Genomic DNA, 20,262 nt, shown 5'->3' on the forward strand with positions numbered 1-20,262 from the left:
CTTTGTCTTGAAACTCATATATTTCCACATTTAGAAGCCATAAGAATTCAAAACCTGCCCATGAACTTCAGGGTCACCATCTCCAGGAAAGCGAGTATCAGTCTTTTCTAAAAGACTTATTTTTCCACAGAAGAAAACCACGTAAGAAAAATTGTCACATACATACAAAAATATATGCTAGCAAAGCTAGATAACAGCATGATCTTCCTTCCTTCCCTCCTTCCCTCCTTCCTTCCTCCCTCCCTTCCTCTCTTTCTTCCTCTCTTTCTCTCTTTCTTTTTCCTTCTTTCCCTCTTTCTTTCCTTCTTTCTTTTATACAAGTTAACAAAAGTCAACTCTTAGACCCAAGGCAAAATGAATTCTTCCACATGAAACAATGAAATGTTTTGACTAGCCTGACATAAAACTCAGGTATAAAACTCAGGTTATCATAAGCAAATGCCTTGTTGTATTTGACTCCATTTCAATGTTTTAGATTTCATATAGGGTAATTTTAGGATGCTTAAGATATGTTAAAGCATTTTGCTGAAACAAATGGTACATTCTGTTTTAATGTGGAGATCCCATGAAAGGGCTTAGGAGAAGATTTCTGATGCAATGGAAGTACACTGTATTGACAAAGTTTTACCATCAGAATATATGCAAGCAGGAGGAAAATACTTACAGATTTTTTATGTCTACTGCTCCTCGAAATGCCTTCCTTGGTATCGCTTGAATCTGATTTTCACTAAGATCTCTAAGAAAAAAAAAAATCAAATTAAGCATAAAATCTGCCATATATTTGTTTCTGCTTATAAAAAAAATAACTTGCAAGGAAATAATTTCAGCAGGTACAGTTCAGTCAATGTTTCCAATGAAGCTTATTTTATTACCTTAACTGATTTGTAATTGAAGAAAAAGAAGAAGCAATAATACTCAAATTAGTTTACATATGTTGCACTAAGTAGCTCCTTTACAAAACAATACATACATTAAAGGAAAATAGAAGCTTTAGATAATTTATCAGTGAAGACCAAACTGATTTAGTTTTTAACTGACTGATTTTACTTTTCAATCCATTCCAAACCCATTATATCAAATGTTTGATAGTATGTTCAGCGTTATTCAGGAAGACTGAAAACAAGCAAAAAGAGCAAGCAGCAATCTGTTCAGAGAAACAACTATCAAGCTCTGTAATGTCTGAGATCAATATATTTCTGAATTTTGTTTCAGAATAGCAAGCACCATATATTTTGAAAGAAGGCATTAAAAACCATCCTGCAGAGGATACCTAACGCTTCTCTCCAAAAATCCTTGCATGATGAGCTCTACCTGGGTAAGAAGCTTTCCCGAAAGAGAAATATTCCAGAATAACTTTTTGCTATCAGTATACGTAACCAACCATTCTTATGAAATTTAATAATATTTTATGCCTTCAAAGATCCGTATTGGAAATAAAACTGAGAGAACTGAAAAAAAGACATCAGCAGTGGAGACAGGAAATAAACCCAAACTACAATCCAGGGCTTTTGACATACACTATACAAGCATATGTCAAGTAATTCAGTAGATTAAAGTAATTAGCGTTACATTTACGCTGTCTGCAGTTTGAAGGTTTCACCTCAGACTACAGTTTGGCAATCTGGACCAAATATACCTATCACGCATGTGATTCACAAATGTCTGAAGGCCTTCAAAGAGACCTATCTACTTTTTAGCTTTAAAACTATGAAACCAGAACTTCTTTTGGGGGCTTTCAGCAATGCAAAACTCTATAGATAACATATACACAAGAACACAAGAAATTAAGTGAGCATCTTGAGCTTGAGCATCTTGAGCTTGCTTGAGCATCTGAATAAAATTTAGAAAAAAATCAGAAGCGTATAAGCTGTGTCCACACTAGGATTTTCAGTAAGTCTGCAGAGCAGAACTAGAGCTCACTTTGCTAAAACCAAATAAGGACCTTCACTCCAGAAGCATACCAAATGCACCTCAACCCTAACAGGAGAAGTAAAACTGCGAAATATCTAGGTTTTTAGAGACATCTTCTAACTGACATTTTCCGAGACACCTTTCAGGAGATATATGAGAAGACAGTGCATAGAAATAAAAGACACAGTGCAGATGAAGTGAATAAGCAAGAATCATTCAGTTGTTTAGATACAAACAGTCATGCTTTTGACACATTCTTTCCCTAAAATGTAATCTAGCATAAACTCATGCTTCCAGTTATTAGTGAACATTCCTAGAGATATCTTTCAGTTTTATTAATTTAAAAAAAAATAATTTGAGGACGTCATAAAACCACACGCTGCCCGAGTCTCACAAAAATTATATCAACATAATCCTTTTGAAAATAACATTGAGGGTCTATTTATTTCATCCAATTCACTGTTAGTTTATGGAAAATTTCATTCTATTTACTAAATCTTTCATAGTTCATGCATCTAACTGCACTACAATATCTTGCAAGGTATATTTAAAACTAGACACAATTTCACTATTATTAACCATGTGTGAAAAAAGAGAAGCTATGAGCTGTGATTTAATTTTCAAGCTTCCTAAGTAATCTTGAAATGGGATATGACTGCACTGCTCTGACAATAAATTCAATGGCAATGAATGCAAAAGCAGCCTTCAGCATTTGTTACAGCAACATGATTTAACAGCCTACTTCCTTTAAAAAAATCCATTACAAGTATAAAAAGCAAATATCTATATTTACCCTTCTGTTTAATTGCCTAACACATTCTACCTATATAAAAATTGTGCATAAAGTGTTTAAGTTAGAAGTAGTGATTTGTATGATGATGAATTATTAGCTTATAATACAGATATCTGTATATATCTATGTAAACCACTGTCATATTTATATACTGCAGGAGGTAACGGGTAATGGTGCATTATGCTTTTTATGACACTTAATAGAGTATCATCATTCATCATTTTATTCAATTAAAAAAGTGGAATATGAACAAGATTGAGACAATATGTAAATTAATCTTAAAAAAAAAATCTAATAAAAAAAATATCAATGTTCGAAATCTTTCTTTCCTTGACTAGCTGCAAATCTTGGCACGAATGCAAGGACTTACAAGTAACAATTATTGAGCCAGGTACCTCAATAAACAATACCCTGAGACTGTGTGTGTGCGCATGCATGTCTGTGTATGCATGTGCAGAAGGGAGCAGATTGACTACCGCATGCTGGACACACCACAGGGCCCCAAAAGTCAGCATCATTTCCATGCAGCACAGGCTCGTGTACTCTGTTTAAAGCATCCCTCTAAACATGCAGCACTAAGTAAGGTTGGCAAATGTCATTTTCCAAGAAAAAATTTTTTTGCTATGCATCTGCTGGTTTGCAAAACTTTCTTGGAATTGTTTATTCATTCAATTGTAATTCCTATCTTCATTGCAAAATTCTAACTTTCATAAAAACAATTATTTTGGACATAAAATTTATTATATTTACTAAATATTTATTAAATATATATTAAATATATTCCTACTTATAGCAGGAAATTTTTAGTAATTATTTATTGATTACTTCAAGTTTTCATCTCTTCAATCTAAAAAGGTTTCCTTACAAAAACCTTGAGGGGCTTAAACATACATCCAACTTCTTACATAAATTACACCTACATTTCACACTGCAGAGCTAGGACTCACTCAGTAAGAAGTTGCTGTGCAGTCTTTTTTTATCATGTTTTAAGTCATTTCACTGCAATTCTTAGATTACTCACAAAAAAAGGTCACAAGTAGCACAGGGTGCACTGTGACTTTCTGGGGAAATGGGGCAAAAAATCTGTTTTATAGATAAAACCAGACAATTTTACAGGCCATTATGTTACACTGATTTGACTTTGCAGCTTAAATTCTGCAGTGAAAGAGAGTGCAGATCTCCTTTTCAGCCTGATGGTCATTGTTTTCCTAGACTAAAAATTTTGTGAACTTCATCTCACATTTCAAAAAGAATCAGCATACTGTTATTTATGATGGCAATTGGTAACCCTAAAATGAGAGGGACTTAAGCATTTAAATTAAAACTTAAGCCACTAAACAATAGAATATTCTACTTTTGCATAAACAAATCTGTATTTTTGAAAGAAAAGGCATGAGCCTGTCTTCACATTTGAAACCAACAATCTGACTGAGATACTTTCACAGCATCAAATTATTCTCCATTATGATTATAGCTCAAGATCTTGCATAAAAATCCAGCATACCTCTGGAACAGCAGAATTGATTCAAAAATGTTTTGTACACAGCTAGAGCAAAAAAGCCAAGGTTATCCTACAGATCAGTTTTTTTTTTTTTTTTTTAATAAGTAAAGTACAATAGTCTTGTAAGATATTTTGATGAACTAATCTTTACACAGATTCTAGTTGTCCTGCAAGCTTCTTTCAACTACATTGCTCTTGACGCTATATCATTCTTGGAGAGATACATTCCGAATTACTAAGTATGAAGTGGAGTACCTTAGACACTGACCTTTCAAGAACATTCCTTAGTGCTACCTTGTGGGCTTCATTCATTTCATCCTCTGGCTGGCAGAGCACTCATAAACACCTGGCCTTCAACGCACCTCCCTACTCATACCTCACCAACCAGCTCTCAGGGCCAGAACTCCCATATGTAACTTCCATCTCTTTTAGTGTGAGACATCCTCAAGGAGAGCTCTCAGGCTCTTTCTTCAAGCCCAAAGATGGCATTGTAATATTGGGGTTAAAGTGCAGATTTGCACACAAAAAGCCATCTGGGCAAGTCAGGGCAGCAGCAGCTGAAAGAGGCTCTTTGCAGAACTGCACAGATGAGCACCTGGTGCTGCTCTAGATACAACTGCACCACTCTGTTCCTAGTGGTTTGTTTCAGATGTGTTTAAGCCATGTATATATCAAGCATTCTTCTGAGTTGTAGTATTCTGGTTGCAAATCCATGTTCTCAAAAGTAAAACAAGAGTATCAAATCCCATATACCAAACCAAGCTGAATCCCACTCTAAACGAAGCTACATAGAGGAGAATGCAGAAAGATTTCCAGGTTTTTGCCCAACTACAAAGATTCTTTGAAAGCCTTGCATATGTTTTTCCCCCAGAGAATGTCAGATGTGTGTTTCTAAGTCAGAGACTAAATATGTTGCACCTATTTTTTTAATTAACATATATCGTACAAGTTTTCAGTCAGCAACAAAAACAGAGCAATACTATAGCCTAAGTCCTGAAAGTTTTGTGCTTACATAAAATATTATTTATTTTTAAACAAATCAGGTAATTTACATGCAATATATTCTGATAATCACATATGTCAGCTTTTAAACCAGTTACCAAATATTAAGGATTTAACTCTAGTATTTTCAATGACACTACACTAGAACTTGTCTAATTTAAACTTATGCCTGAAAGAAAGTAGACTTGTGTATGTCACAGACTGATGAAATGGGAAAAATTAATAACAACAAAAAAGAAACCAAACTTCTCACCCCCATCTTCCCCCAGAAAATGAGATTCATTTTGTTTTCAGTTGTTGGTTTGGGTTTTTTTTTGTTGCTCTGGAATACATTTATAATCATAATGCATCATGCTTTGCTATTTCTGCAAAAACCTTACTAAAACCTTGCTACTACTCAATCCTTCCTAAGAACAGGATGCAAATGTTACATTTCTATTTATCATTTTTACTGGCTAGTAGATAGAAGTATCTGGAAAAAAAACCACCCAACCTAGAATCCTGCTAACATTTGAAATTCACACCAATAGAATATAATAACCTATTCCCACAGAAAACCACAACAACCTCTATATGCTGTTGGGTTTTTTATCTGAGGATAAAGCCCTGGATAACCTGATATTAATGAGCCTGATAGAGTGCTTCAGCTCTTAAAAAATGCAGACAGTACTGCATTGCAGCTGTTTTATTACTCACCATGTACGATTCCCAGTTGAATATCATCTCATTTACCCTTAAAAGAAGTGCTAAATTTTTAATTATATAAATTGAAACACCACATATATTGTCTGTATCATACGCTGTTAAGGCTATATCAGTTTTCTTGTGTGGCTAAAACCATTGCTCTTTCTGAAACAATAAATCTTTTGAAGATGGCAAACCTGCTTGTAAATTTAATTACCTGTAATTTTATTTTCCTCTATGGTTTAACCTCCCTCTGTGACTGACCAGCAATATCATAAATCTATACTGCTGGTATTTTACAAAATAGAGAATGAGTACTACAAATGAGTAATGTATCCTGATTTTTAAAGGAAAAGGCAGAAATACTGAGTCAAGCTAAGTATTGAATACTTAGCAGTTTATTTACACCTGTTCATAAAAACAGCTAAAGTGGCTATTCTGTGATCAGTAACCTTCATAATTATTTAAGTATATCTGATACAAATAATGTAAGCCTTGCTTAGTACATCTCTTACTGGAAAACAACAGTTTTAACATTGTCTAAGTATATTCTGCATGAAATGCCCTATGCTCATACAGGGCAGCAAACTATCATGCACAATGAGACTACAGGGCATTCAAAGGAATAAACAACTTGAGAATTTCTTTAAATTCTTTGATCAAAAATCAAACATATAAATTTGCACAAGGGGATTTTCACTTGGAATACAGAAGTGGCAACTCCCCCCCCCCCATTTTAGAATAAAATAGGATATTTCGGTTGGAAGGGACCTAGTTGGGAGGGACCTACTATGATCATCTAGTCCAAACAGATGATTTTGGTGGAACAAGTAAAAGCTTCTTTTTCAGAACATAAGCATCAATTAGTAAAATTTACCAAATAGTAAAATTAACCAAAAAATTGGTTTATAAATATCAAACAGTCCTCTCCTTTTCAGCTGTTTTCCCTACAATTTGCTTTTTCCTCAGTACTATCCTACATTCCTACAATATACCTGTATCTGACTACTCCTTAAAATGTACAGATATTTAGATGGCAGGAAGAAGACAGACACTACTAGTTCATTAAGGAGCGCTTTGCAGAAAGAGCCTGTGAAACATGCTCCAGCACAGGCAGGTCACTGTATTCTGTACTTCATTAAGATGTCTACGCAGTCTTGCATGGTCTGAGACACATCTCCAGGCACAATGACGTTAATGAGGCACGCCATCCAAAACTTCAAACCTACACCAGAGTGAGTTCCAGGTTTGCCAGAGTATTTAGTCCTCTGGTTTACATGTTACAGAAAATATATCTCATTATAACACGAGCTTACTTGACAAACACGAATGTTTTAATCTATAACGTAACAGATTTTCATCCTATGTTCAGCAAATACATTAATATATACAAACAAGTAAGTACCTTTTCCATCAATAAAATGAATCTTAAAAAAAGTTACTGTACTGCATCATTTATTTATGAAGATAATCTTATACTCAAATGGCATCTCATGTCCTTTTAGCAAGGCATAGCTTTTTGGCAGGAATACAGATCAATTAAGACAGAGAGAAAAATGAAATGTTTAAAAAATATATGCTTATCAATTCAGTCTAAACTCTTTTTCTGAAAAAAAACCCAATCAAACCCACAAACTATACTGTATCGTTATCCTTTGAGTATGGAATAAACAATTTAGCCTCCTATTAATTTCAATGATTTTTTTTTTGTTCTTCAGTAAAACATGTAGTACACCTATCCTCTTTATAATCAAGATACAAAAGGTGTCCAATACTGAAATGTTTGGAGGCACATCTATCTCCTTATGTATATAAAAATGTGAATTATAAATTCTAGTATGAGTTCTGTAAATCACGATTGCTGGTCATATCTTCATTCCAACCTACTTTCCATAAGAGGAATAAAATATCACATCTAAGAAAAGGTATTATTAACCTCCTTTTACAGATGGAGAAACCAATCTAAGACCTATCATTGGTCATACGTGCCAGTACTATGCTGAGGAGCACAAAGCAGATGAGAAGAATTTAGATCATAGAATAGCAGGTTCTCTCTGCATCACTAATTTCCATTTGCTCTGTTGACTTTAGAGATTTAGATGCTGTACACAGCAGACACAGAACTTCTTCCCATGCTAAAGCAGAATCACTCCCTATGCCCTTCTCCACAAGACAGGACAACCACCACTGTAATATGGAGAGAATGATGTGAGTTACAGCAACTTCTATGGGAAGGAATTAATCTTCAACTTTTCTAAGAATATTCAGACTAAATTTCTCTGGTTACTTTCATCTTTCAGTTTTTAATGATATGACTGAAATTTCTTTCTTACTCAATGCTTCAGTTTTTTAAAACATTATCCATTTATAAATATATAATTTATGATTGAATGAAACTGTACATCTTATTTTAGCTATCAGCATATTACTATTTGTATTATTAAAGCAGCAGATTTTTATTCTTTTTATCTATTTATTTATTAAAGCGGAGGGTCAGATCACTTATGCATACAATATAGAATATATACAAAAAAAAGAAAAAAACTAACTAACTAAACAATAGCAGTATTGGCAGCCTGATAATCTCAAAGTTTACCAGTATTGTCAACCTTAACACTTAGGATAAGTCACCAAACATTTAAATTATGACAATTAGTGCTAATCCTCTCTTGTTTGAGAAACAGCCTGACTCTTCGTACCTATCCAACATCATAGAATCTTGGCTTGTTTATAATTTTGAGCATTAGTAATTGTTAATTTCTGTAGAATGAAAATAGCACCGAGTGCAGGTACCAGGCCTGTCTTACTTTTTAATTGGATCACATTTTTGGTATGGAGTAAGTCAAGCCCACCAATCTCAGTCTTGGCACGACAGTTAAACTGTGGGCTGCAAAATCAATTCTACTCTGCAATGTCTCCAGAAGTGCACTTAAATCAATTTGAATACTCTGGTACCATTTGAAAATAATTGCTTAAGAAGCTTCACCACTTATTCTTTATTGTGCTCAAGTATCCTAATGTGGCAAATGCTAATTGTGAAATAGAATACGAGTATTAGGACCACACATGTATTTTACTGGAGTCTGAGAAATTATTTTTGAAAAGGAAAGCAGTCTTTATTAGTCTGTTCCACTAAATTGATATTTCTTTATTTTTTTTTTTAGGACTACCAAAAGAGAAAAGAAATAACTGCACTCCATAGCTCCTAAAGAGGAAAGGACCACCCACAATTTCAAAGGGAGAGAATTGCAATACTACTTCAAATCTGGCCTCAATGTAATCCCTATGATAGAAAATGATCCTTGAAAGAAAAACTTGAAGCTCTTAAAACACCTCTATTCCCTGCAAATAAAAACTTGCTGATTGTTTATCATCCATAGAGTCTCAAATTTGTCAAGCTGAAGGGAAGTACTGAGCAACATTTACTGACTGCTGCTTGTCATGCATTTCTAATGGCAGCACTGTTCCCCTAACAGTGCTCAAGTCAGAAGCACAGTTCCAAAGTGCAAGGGTATCATTGACATACAACCCTACTTAGAGTCTGCAAAGTGGGAGATGACCTTTAGCCATATGGATTTATACCTTGCATTTAATGTTTCAAAAATAATTTACACAGAATCACAGCATCACTAGGTTGGAAAAGACCCACAGGTTCATCGAGTCCCACCATTCCCACCAATCACCAAGCCATGCCCCTCAGCATCTCATCCACCCATCCTTTAAACACCTCTGGGGATGGTAACTCAACCACCTCCCTGGGCAGCCTGTTCCAGTGCCCAATGACCCTTTCCGTGAAAAATTTTTTCCTAATGTCCAGCCTAAACCTCCTCCGGTGGAGCTTGAGGCCATTCCCTCTTGTCCTGTCACTTGTCACTTGGGAGAAGAGGCCAGCACCCTCCTCTCCACAACTTCCTCTTAGGTAGTTGTAGAGAGCAATGAGGTCTCCCCTCAGCCTCCTCTTCTCCAGGCTAAACAACCCCAGCTCTCTCAGCCGTTCCTCATAAGGCCTGTTCTCCAGCCCCCTCACCAGCTTTGTTGCTCTTCTCTAGACACTCCAAAGCCTCAACATCCTTCTTGTGGTGCAGGGCAATAGTCCAGCCAATAACTGGTAAAACACATATATTTTTTATCCATGCAATTTCCCCCTCCTTTTTATTTAACCAGGTTGGAATTGAAACCAAAACAGAAAATAACTTTAACCTTTACATGCTATTATATCATACATGGCCACAAAAGATAATTTCTTTGTAAGGAAAGAGTGAAGATTCTGCTATTTTAATTCCACTAGTTTGTCTGGTATGTGATTTGGTGATTAATTTTTAATCAATTGTTATACTTGATAGACTTGAAAATGCACTACAAGTTAAGCACTTAAAAATGATAAAGCAAGATGCTGCCAGGTAACTTTCACTGCTTCTGGTACGTTACACACTCAGCACATGCATGGTTGAAACACCCATTTGGCTTGCTTTGGGGATCCGCTCACATTAAGAATAGATGAGATGGCATGCTTAACTTTCAAAAGGACCTCTTCAACAGTACCTGAAAAATACATCACTACTTTTCCCTGTAACAAAACTTCATTTTTAGCAGGATTTAGCAGCTGTCAACATGTCTTTAATATTTAATATTGTTTTACCTGCTTTGGAATTAAAAACATAAGCACTTTTAGGAACTGATTGAAAGGTTGTCTGGTATGTTGCCTAATTTCAGTATACAGTCTATAACCCTGCATATTGTCTTCTGAATTATCACTGAGTGAACCATGGCATTTCTGTCTTTGTTTAGAATGGAGCAGACTGGGTTCCTCATCCAGCTCTATGATGCATAGTTGCTACTCCAGTACAGGCAAGTAATAATTACATTCTGGAACACAGACATTTTTCATCAAGTATAGGCCCAAACTGTTAGTCTAGTAATAAGCTGAGTATTCCAAGTATTTCCTAACAGTAAAACTAACCTTGAACAGTTTGTCAAGGGACAGTCAAAATTTGGAGAGCAAACTAGAAATAATCTTGCAGATCATTAATGTTGAATGGCACTGCGTTCACTCTTCCTTCACTTGAGTTGAATGATGCAATTTGGGGATTGTCTCTTGAGACGGGCTGATTGCTTAACAAGACAGATTTATTATACAGTCTTAGCTTGAGAGAGTATGTGTGTAGTCACATAATATATGTGAAGCACTGATGCTTCAGACTTTGAGGCTGATGCCTGTCAATGCAAAAAGTACACTAAGAACACTGAAAGAAACCAAAGCAAACTATAAAAGGATTACCACGGATGATTAAAAAATTGACAACAGTTAAGCTACTCTCATAACTACTGCTTATCAAGGTGACCAATATTACGTCATTGTTTTCCTGGGCATCACCCATCTGTCATTTCTTATACTGTAATATTTTTCACAGAAATACTTTGTTTCATTTTACCGGGTGCTGGCTGTTCGTTGTTTTGTTGTTTGGGTTTTTTTCAACTCTTTGTTTGTACAGTGCCTAGCACCATTGGGTTTCTGACCCAAGGAACCAGGACTTAAACTGTCTTGAGAGTAAACTAACAATGGAAAGAATGACAGAAACGTGTGCTCATATTACCCTCCACTTCACTAATAATGAAGTCACAAACAGTAAGAACAAGCTGAATTATCTGAGTTACTGGGCAGCATTTTTGCACTGGATTTTTTTATTATTCTACATCTTGTGTGTTGTGTACGTGCTGGTTAATACAAGTCAATTAAAAGCTCTGAGGAGAAAAGGAGAAAAAAATTTGGGGAAAATTCAGGACTACTACTGATACGAATATTCAAGTATTTTGGAACTAAAACTTCCCACTGACAAGGATTAAATTACTTTAATGCTCTAGCTGAGCATCTCAGAAGTGTCAAGTCTCAAGTTACTGCTCAAGGTCTCCAGGCTTTTCTTTCTTCTTGAGCTTACCCTTTTTATCTGTGGCTGTTCCAGCCACTTGCCCCAAACTCTTTTCACCAAAATCTCTTTTCTTTCAATGTCTTGGAAAGAATCAGAATTTCAAGAGGTGGATTCCTATTGTAAAAACAGTTGAGAATACAGCAGAGGCAGTACAACTGGTCTGTAAATCCAGAACAGTGTACTGTAGCTGAACACAAGGGCCATTTAGAATTGACCCCCTGTAAAAATGGTAAAAATGCATGCAAACAACGGAAAGGAAACTTCTAATTCCAGAATGAACAGATTACAGATCACAACAAATTTCTTTATCAACAACAAACTAAAAACAACTTGAAAAAAAAACCTAGATCAGAGAGCTTCAAAGCGTAAGAATGTGCAAAATCCCATTGAATGTTACAGCCCTGTCTGTATGCTGTTGCCACAATACCAGTACATAAATAACATCTAAATTGCAGGTCTTATGAGGAGCGGCTGAGAGAGCTGGGGTTGTTTAGCCTGGAGAAGAGGAGGCTGAGGGGAGACCTCATTGCTCTCTACAACTACCTGAAAGGAGGTTGTAGAGGGGAGGGTGCTGGCCTCTTCTCCCAAGTGACAGGGGACAGGACAAGAGGGAATGGCCTCAAGCTCTGCCAGGGGAGGTTTAGGCTGGACATTAGGAAAAAATTTTTCACAGAAAGGGTCATTGGGCACTGGAACAGGCTGCCCATGGAGGTGGTTGGGTCACCTTCCCTGGAGGTGTTTAAGGCACGGGTGGACGGGGTGCTGAGGGGCATGGTTTAGTGTTTGATAGGAATGGTTGGACTCGATGATCCGGTGGGTCTCTTCCAACCTGGTTATTCTATGATTCTATGATAAATGTTCTAGAAAAAGTAATCTATAAAATGTTCTATGCAAAGCTGAATTTAATATTATGTAAAGAAAAGATTAAATTGTATTGCTAATTCTGCCATATTCATGTATTTTTTCCCTCAAAGTCACAAAAAAATTTTGGCTGCTTGCACTAGTAGTAATTTTCAGTACACAAGTCTCATGAAGTCCACAAAGCTCATATTTTCTGTTCCAGGTGTGCACCTTTCCACTGACAGCATCAAAGAGTGGCTGCTCTTAATAGCACTTTAAAAATTCATTTTCCCCCTTCTTTCAGACTTTTTTTCTCTATCTGTAAGTTTCAATTATTTTCTTCCATATTGTTTGTTTCCATGCAAAATTATTTCCCTTCAACCATTTTCCAGACTGTACTAAGTAGTTGACAGAGCTTCTGCTTAAGTCAAAATCCAGAAAATCCTACTGAGAAGGCCCAATAATTAGGATAAAGAGTGATTGTGTGTGTGGGGAGGTGGTCCTTCTGTTGTATGAGAGTTTTTTGGTTTTGGAAGGGGGTTGTTTTGTTTAGTTATTTGGGGGCCAAAAGGCAGTTAAATGGATAGATATCAGTTAATTAATTGCGATCAAATGAGAGCACAGCGCACTCAGGATGATTAAGAGTGAAACTGATGTCAGCTGGTCACAAGCTACCATATACTCTCAGGATGAGTACAGATGACTTCAAGACAGAGAGGTCTAGGTAACCATACAGAGACTGACAACAGTTATGATAATGGGAAGAGCAAGCTATTAAATGTAGTGAAAAACACTTAAGCTTTCTTATTGCTAGAGGACTAATTCTGAAATATACTATGAAACATTTAAATTGTTTCATTTTGTTTAAAGAGTAAATAAAAAAAAAGGGATTTAAGAAATAAACCTAAATATAACAACACATGACATTGTACTCATATCAATAATAGCCGTTAAAGAGAATATCATCTCAGCACTACACAGCCAGGCTTTCTGCTAAAGCAGTCTGTAAATCCATTGGTACTTCTAAGGAATTCAGTGAGTGTTTCACAAGTTCAAAAACCCCAGGACATATATCCTACAACAGCAAGCACATGTATCTGTACTTGTTCTTTTAGCTGAGTAAGAACAGATCTCCTCTGAGAATGGGACCAGCTCAGAGCTCTGAGGTGATTGAATTTAAACGATATTTACACAGATAGCTGAGAAGGTGTGAGGATTTGCTTCTACACAGGCTCTACTGCACTTGCTATCTATTGCCATATGGCTAATTCCCTCTCATGGTTTTTCTTCTGCTGTAGTTCATATTACAGTATACTGTTTTACAGACCTGCAGCTTCCAACATCTGTAGCAAAGGTCCCAGAAATTGATTTAGAGGGTGAAATACAAGCATATCCAATCTTGCTTCTACAGAAGGCTATATATCTTTGTTGGAAGACTGACACGTGGTCCCCATATGCCCTGGTGATAACACAAGCCTGCCAGGCACAGATGTACTTACAGCTCCAGAGAGGTGCGATCTAATGATGGATAGGAATAACCCAATAATACGAACATTTGTATTTGTAAACCCTACCTAGTGCTACAGACAATATGTCTACATTTCACTGCCACGTTTCTTCAAGGATATCAAGATGTTCCTAAGGTATAAGAAGCATATGATGAAACTTAATAAGATAGAGAGACTGCTTTCTGAAGCACAACTTAACAGTTGGATGTTTTAAAAATTAATTGCTTTTCTGGCAGACCCAAAGAAAATTAAATTAGATACTGGAACTTTTTCATTAGAAGGTTCTGGCAAAATAAAGTTAATAGATGGAAAGCTTTCTGCAATTAAAAGTGACAGGTGCATTGCTTTCTCTAAGCTTTTAAATCATATCTGTCAAAAGGCCTACTAAAATGCATTTTTTAAGCTCGTTCCAATCTACTCAACTTTTATTAAACAAAATACTTTAAAAATATGGAAGATATAACACTTAAGAAAGTCATGGCTTTATTGCAATAAAGACCTAAAATATCTATAGAGCTATACATCTAACATATTTAGGACAATATATTAAATCACAGAGTAACTCTGTATCCCATTCCCATTCACTTCATTTGTCAGCATGACTTCCTGCTTTAATTCTTAACCAGTGCACAAGAAATAGACAACTGTGTCTGTGTTGAAACAAGGCAGAGAAGTTTGAATTCAGCTTCTGCGGTGCCTCTTACTGAGTGATAAACTTTTGTCAATGAACGCATGTTGCAATAGTGTGAACAAAACCACTTATTGCACACCTTTCTCCCACTCCCAGTCATGCCTAAGCCAATCCTTTACCTCTTATTCCTCACTCATAAAACCAGAGAGCACTTAAAACAGTGCTACTATTTTTTGAACTTTAAAAAAAATCCAACAAATCCAAACCTCAGTGCACTCACACATACACCCAACTCCCTAACGATAATTTCTAAGGGGGTTTGGTTTTAATTTTGTTTTATTTGCTTGTTTTAATAATCCACAACTATAATTTTGATAGATTAGGAATGAAGGATATATAAAAGAATGCTCCTTATCCCCACCAATTCTGAAAACAAACAAAAATGTTACTCCTCAAAGCTCTTACTTACCAACTAAATGAAAATCTAGGTTATGGTACAGCATCTTCAGAGATGAAGGATGGAAAATTACACTAAGTTAGTGAAACATAACTCTTACTAAACTGTAAACATACAAATAATCTCATCCCAATTCAGGAAACCACTGAAGCATGTACAATTTAAAGCATTTAAATCCCATTGAATTCACTGTAACTACTCACAAGCTTAGTGTTAAACATACGATCAAATATATCTTTGAATCACACACATTGGAAAACAGCAGTGAACACATTTTAATTATAAGTTTCCCTAATTTAAGCATATATGAACAAAGACAAAATCCTCCTTAGATGGGAAGACAGAATAAGAAAGTAATCAAATAGTTTTCTTTTCCATAATCACTCCATAAATTTTCATCTTACCCTGTGAAAAGCTACCATTGTGCCACTACAAATAATATTATGGGTAACTAGACCATGTACGAGTCCTTAATAAAAGTATCTTCTATATTTAACAAAACCATCTTCTATATTTAACAAATTCAGGGGTTTGATGCTGCTTTTGGGTTTTTCTTTGGGAAGGGGGACTGGATCTTGCATGTTCTCAGTTACTCCCTGAAAAAACAGGGATTTTCATTTTGGAATTGCAAAGTCTTCACATGCTTCTCCTTAGCACTCCGTACAAGGTTGAAAGGATTTTTCTGAGAGACAGGAATCTTTCCCAGCTCCTGGCCAGGAACAGGAAAGCTTTGGGGAAGAAGGTAAGTACTTCAGTAGGACTGACCATTCCAGGTAATTCTAGACTTTTAAATTTTGTGTCAGGTCTGCCTGCATCCCTGCAGAATTTCACAGGAACTGTGCTACCAAAGACAGCATGGTAGGTGGTTGTCCCTTGGGAAAAATTAAGAATAGTTAAAATGCACACTGAAAGAGCTACAGTAAATGCAGATAAGGATTCATCCCTGACTTACAGCTGAGAAAGCCTGAGAACTGGACTGCAGTGATACTGAGTGCTTCAGGTATGCGAGCTAAAAACACACTAAAACCACCAAAGGAACCAAGGAGACATGAGGATATGTCTACAAATGCTTGCCCCAAACAGGGACAAAAATATTTGAATGTTTTCCCTTAGCATCAATTTTAACTGGACCATGGGTGAGAATGAAAGGCCTGCAATCTCTGAAAATGTAAAGATCAAATTCAGCATTCAGTAGGGATACAAAATACATTATTAAGCCCCAGATCTTCTGAATATTTTTTTTTGCATCTTCTTCTTCCCTATTTCTTTTTCCCCTCTGTTAACCATCTTCCCATCCACATCTATAAATAATGAAAATAATCTGAATTTTCTTCACTGTATCCTGCTTTACAAAATATTTAAAGGGAAAATATGTCCAGAAATGTTTTGATGAGCTGTTCTAATTGAACAGTTTAACCAAACACAAACAATCATATAGAAATATATACTTAAAAAGATGTATTAGATAACCTTATCCCACACAGAACTTAAAATTTTGTTACCCCAAGGAAAAGAACTTAACAGCTTCAAAGCCAGTATTCAAAACAGTATTGCTAGACAAAGTAAACCATGAGTTTTTGTGTCATACCTATTGATTTTATTTGTGTTTTAAGTCTATCCCAAAAGATAAATGCTGTAATGAAATTTTAGATATGTATTTTATTCTCCTGAATTGTTGTTTGGACTTTCCTTTAACCTAGCTGAAATTTCATTAGAGATACACATCATTTATAATACGGACTAACATCGCTTTTTACATAGGAGGGACAAAGTCTTACATGGACTTCTCCAGCATACCTATACCAATTTCTGCCTGTGGGGTTTTCTTGTTTTGGTTTGGTTTTTAATTAGTGAAACACTTTGCTTCCAGTGAGAAATTACCTTGTAAGTATGTAATTGGATGTATGGTACAATGCCTGACCTGAAGAACCAACAAATATCTCACAGGACCTGTTTGTACCAATATTTTCAATATTCATGATTCCCTTTTCCATAAGTACAACAATAAGCAACACAAAATAGAGACTCCCAGCTGCGGCAGAGATTACATTTTAGCTTGCAGTTGAACAGGGAATTGCAGAAAAAGCATTTAAATAACAAAAGGAAACTGGCAGATTTTTTTAAAAAATAAAGCCTGAATAGAACTCTGGGGTACATGTGTTTAATGATGAAAATCACAGTAGCCAGGATTACAGTATAAGGAATTCAAATTACTACCAGGTATGTACATGTCTAATAGTGAGTATCTTTGTCCTCTTTACATTTATGAGCAGATAAAGATTATAGTAATAAAGTCCCTATGCAGAAATAAAAGTAAGCCTAATTTTAAGATTAGGAAACTAATCTCCATCAGAAATAAGATACAGGTATTTAAAATTAATGGGAGATCAATGTGCTACAGGCAACACAACAATCTGCATCGTACGTAATGCATACTCCAGCATTGCCCTTGAAGTATTTAAAACTTACAAGCTGACACAAAAAGCAACAAATTGATGGTTTCATTAAAGAGAGAGAAAATGTCAGCAATCATCTTTGACTTCAAGTTGAATTTTAGTCATACAACTCACTGGTATTTTATCCTTTGCTTTCCTAACTAGTTCCCCTATGGATTAACCTCTTCTCACCTCTGGTTGTATATACACTGCAAGATGGAGCTGCCGGACAGTTCATTAGAGCAACTCCTGCTGTTTCTTCCACCAAAGAAGAGGTAGCTCTAAGTTACATACACAGGCAAGCTCAAGTCGACATGTCTCCTAACAACTTCTGGCAGCTTTGATCAGGCTGGTGGTTCATACAAGTTTCACAGGCAGGAAAAAAAAAACCTACCTGAGCTGGAACTTTGCAGTATTTCCTGCTGCTCCTCTGCAAACAAGGTAGCGTCACTTAGTAATTCACACATCAAATTGATATAACAGAGAAGGGACAGTGGGGGTCTGGATCTGGGGGCTTTTTCTGACTGGTATATCTTAAAACAAGAAAAGATACACTTAAATGGAACACTTTAACCACTGGTAGAAATTTATGTTTTAAATAACTCTCCTAGATAGAGTTTCAAACATCAATATTAAACATAAAGTAAGTTTCCCGATTCGATAATTCAGTTGCCAGTCTCCTCCTGAGCTTGCGATCCAGCCCAAGGTTTACAAGAAGTTTTGCTTTTACAGCTCAACTTTGTAAAGTGCTTGAGGCTGCATGCTTCAGTTTTCCAGTGTTGCTCTATGCAGTGTGGTGGCAAAGAACCTGAAACTGCATTTAAGCACTTGAAAAGGACACTTTGGTGTCCAGCAACACTTCCCACTGCTCAGCTCAGCCTCTTTCCTTGACACCTCTGGTGGCCAAGCCAAAAAAGTCAAGTCTCCAGTAATGAATGAATACTCTAGGAGCCTTTCACAATGGTACAGCTGATTGAGGCCCTGTTTGAGAGGCCTTACCTCACTTCCCACACATTTTCTGATCCATTTTGTCTGCCTTTTCTCAGAGGGGTTTTGCCTGTTATATTGTGGGCTAAGCAGTAAACTAATTATCTTGTTCAAATCCCTTTGCAACGCCTCTAATCCTATTAGTTATAAGAATGTGTGAATACTGATTGCACAACTTAAAAAAGGGAGAAACAGAAAAAAGTCACAGAGAGAGGGAAAAAGCCAAAAGGCAAGATCCGGGAGCCACTCCAGCCTTTCAAGACTCCCATCCATCCCAAGAAGGGACACTAAACAGGACAATTTCTACAGGCTGCATTTCCATTTTCCATCTGTCTGTCACATCTGCCCCAGGGCCTCCACTATTATCTGCGGCAGCTCCAAGACCTTGCTCACAGCCGAATTTGCTGACCCTTGACTCCAGTTAACAGTTAGATTTTCTCTCTTTCTCCTTTCATAATGAACATTTTAATGAAGGGGATGACAATATTACAACATGTCAAAGAAGCTGTGCGAAGTACAGGAAATGAACAAATGCTACTGTAGGCATCTATAGGCCCCGCCAGCCCTATTTCTTTTCTTCAAAGAAGCCTCACAAGTCTTATTAAAGAGCCCTCTCGTCCTCTCTCTCAGCTGAAGACACCAGAGCGGTTGCCTCCTGCTGTCCAGTACTGAGTGAACTTTAATCACTTTTCCTATTTTGTTCACACTGGGGAAGGAGCCAGGCTTCAGTGAAAAGTCTGCAGTCACAGTCGATGTTAAAGAGCATGAAATTTATCTGACTTCCATAAAAGATGAGCTCTGCCCTTCCATTCCTGCTTTTGCTAAGCTGGCTGCTCCGGGGACAGCCATTCTCTCCTCCAAAAACAAATATTTACTTTTAGTGTGGACGGATGCTGCTGCCTAGGAGCGCCTTTCCCTTGCTTTTTACACTGTAAACGTAGTTGTTTCCACCTACAAAGACGACTTGTGGTCTTGGGAAAGAAATTTAACTTTATCACTTAGACATGCTGTTTTACAAATGAAAGTTTTAAAAATGCAAACAGTTCCTGTTTTACATGAGTAATGAGCTCTGGCTAATTGGTTACCATAGAAGCAAATTCACCAGAATTCTCAGAGAGCAAGAGAAAGATTTACCTTTTATTCCCCCTCCTTCCCTGAAGAAGTGTCTACGTCTGCGAAAAACTAACTCTTAGTATTAAATATAAAGTTTGTTTTCTCACATACTGTACTTAGAGATTTGTGACAGCATTTATTCGATGAAGATTAAAATAAATTTTATTATTACCTAGCATTCCATTATTCAGTTTAAAAACCTTAAAATTTGGAATTGGCTCTACAATCTTTTGAAATCATATTTCCATTACTTGTACAATGCTTGCTTCCCTTAAAATAGGAAATCAATGACACATTTGTATAGAAGGTAGGAGGATAACTCGTACAATGCATATCTTTTCTAAAGATCGATACATTATAAATGAGCACTTTCAAAACAAGTAACTGTATGACTTTAGAAATGAACATTTTTAGAAGTGGTGCCGTTTCTGTGTCATTTCATTATTTATATAATTCAAATACAGTACAGAAAT

The 20,262-nt window shown here is 36.3% G+C and overlaps 1 protein-coding gene across 12 annotated transcripts in view; it reads right to left on the reverse strand.

The window, feature by feature from the left end:
* Window positions 1-20,262, reverse strand: part of SLIT2 (slit guidance ligand 2) — a 258,279-nt gene that overhangs the window by 104,455 nt on the left and 133,562 nt on the right. For all 12 annotated transcript variants that reach the window (XM_069856242.1, XM_069856241.1, XM_069856249.1 and 9 more), the window contains exon 5: window positions 665-736. In XM_069856242.1, coding sequence (XP_069712343.1) covers window positions 665-736 — 72 coding nt within the window. The remainder of the gene's footprint in view (window positions 1-664; window positions 737-20,262) is intronic.

Source organism: Phaenicophaeus curvirostris, chromosome 4, assembly GCF_032191515.1.
Source record: "Phaenicophaeus curvirostris isolate KB17595 chromosome 4, BPBGC_Pcur_1.0, whole genome shotgun sequence".
Taxonomy (NCBI): Eukaryota; Metazoa; Chordata; class Aves; order Cuculiformes; family Cuculidae; genus Phaenicophaeus; species Phaenicophaeus curvirostris.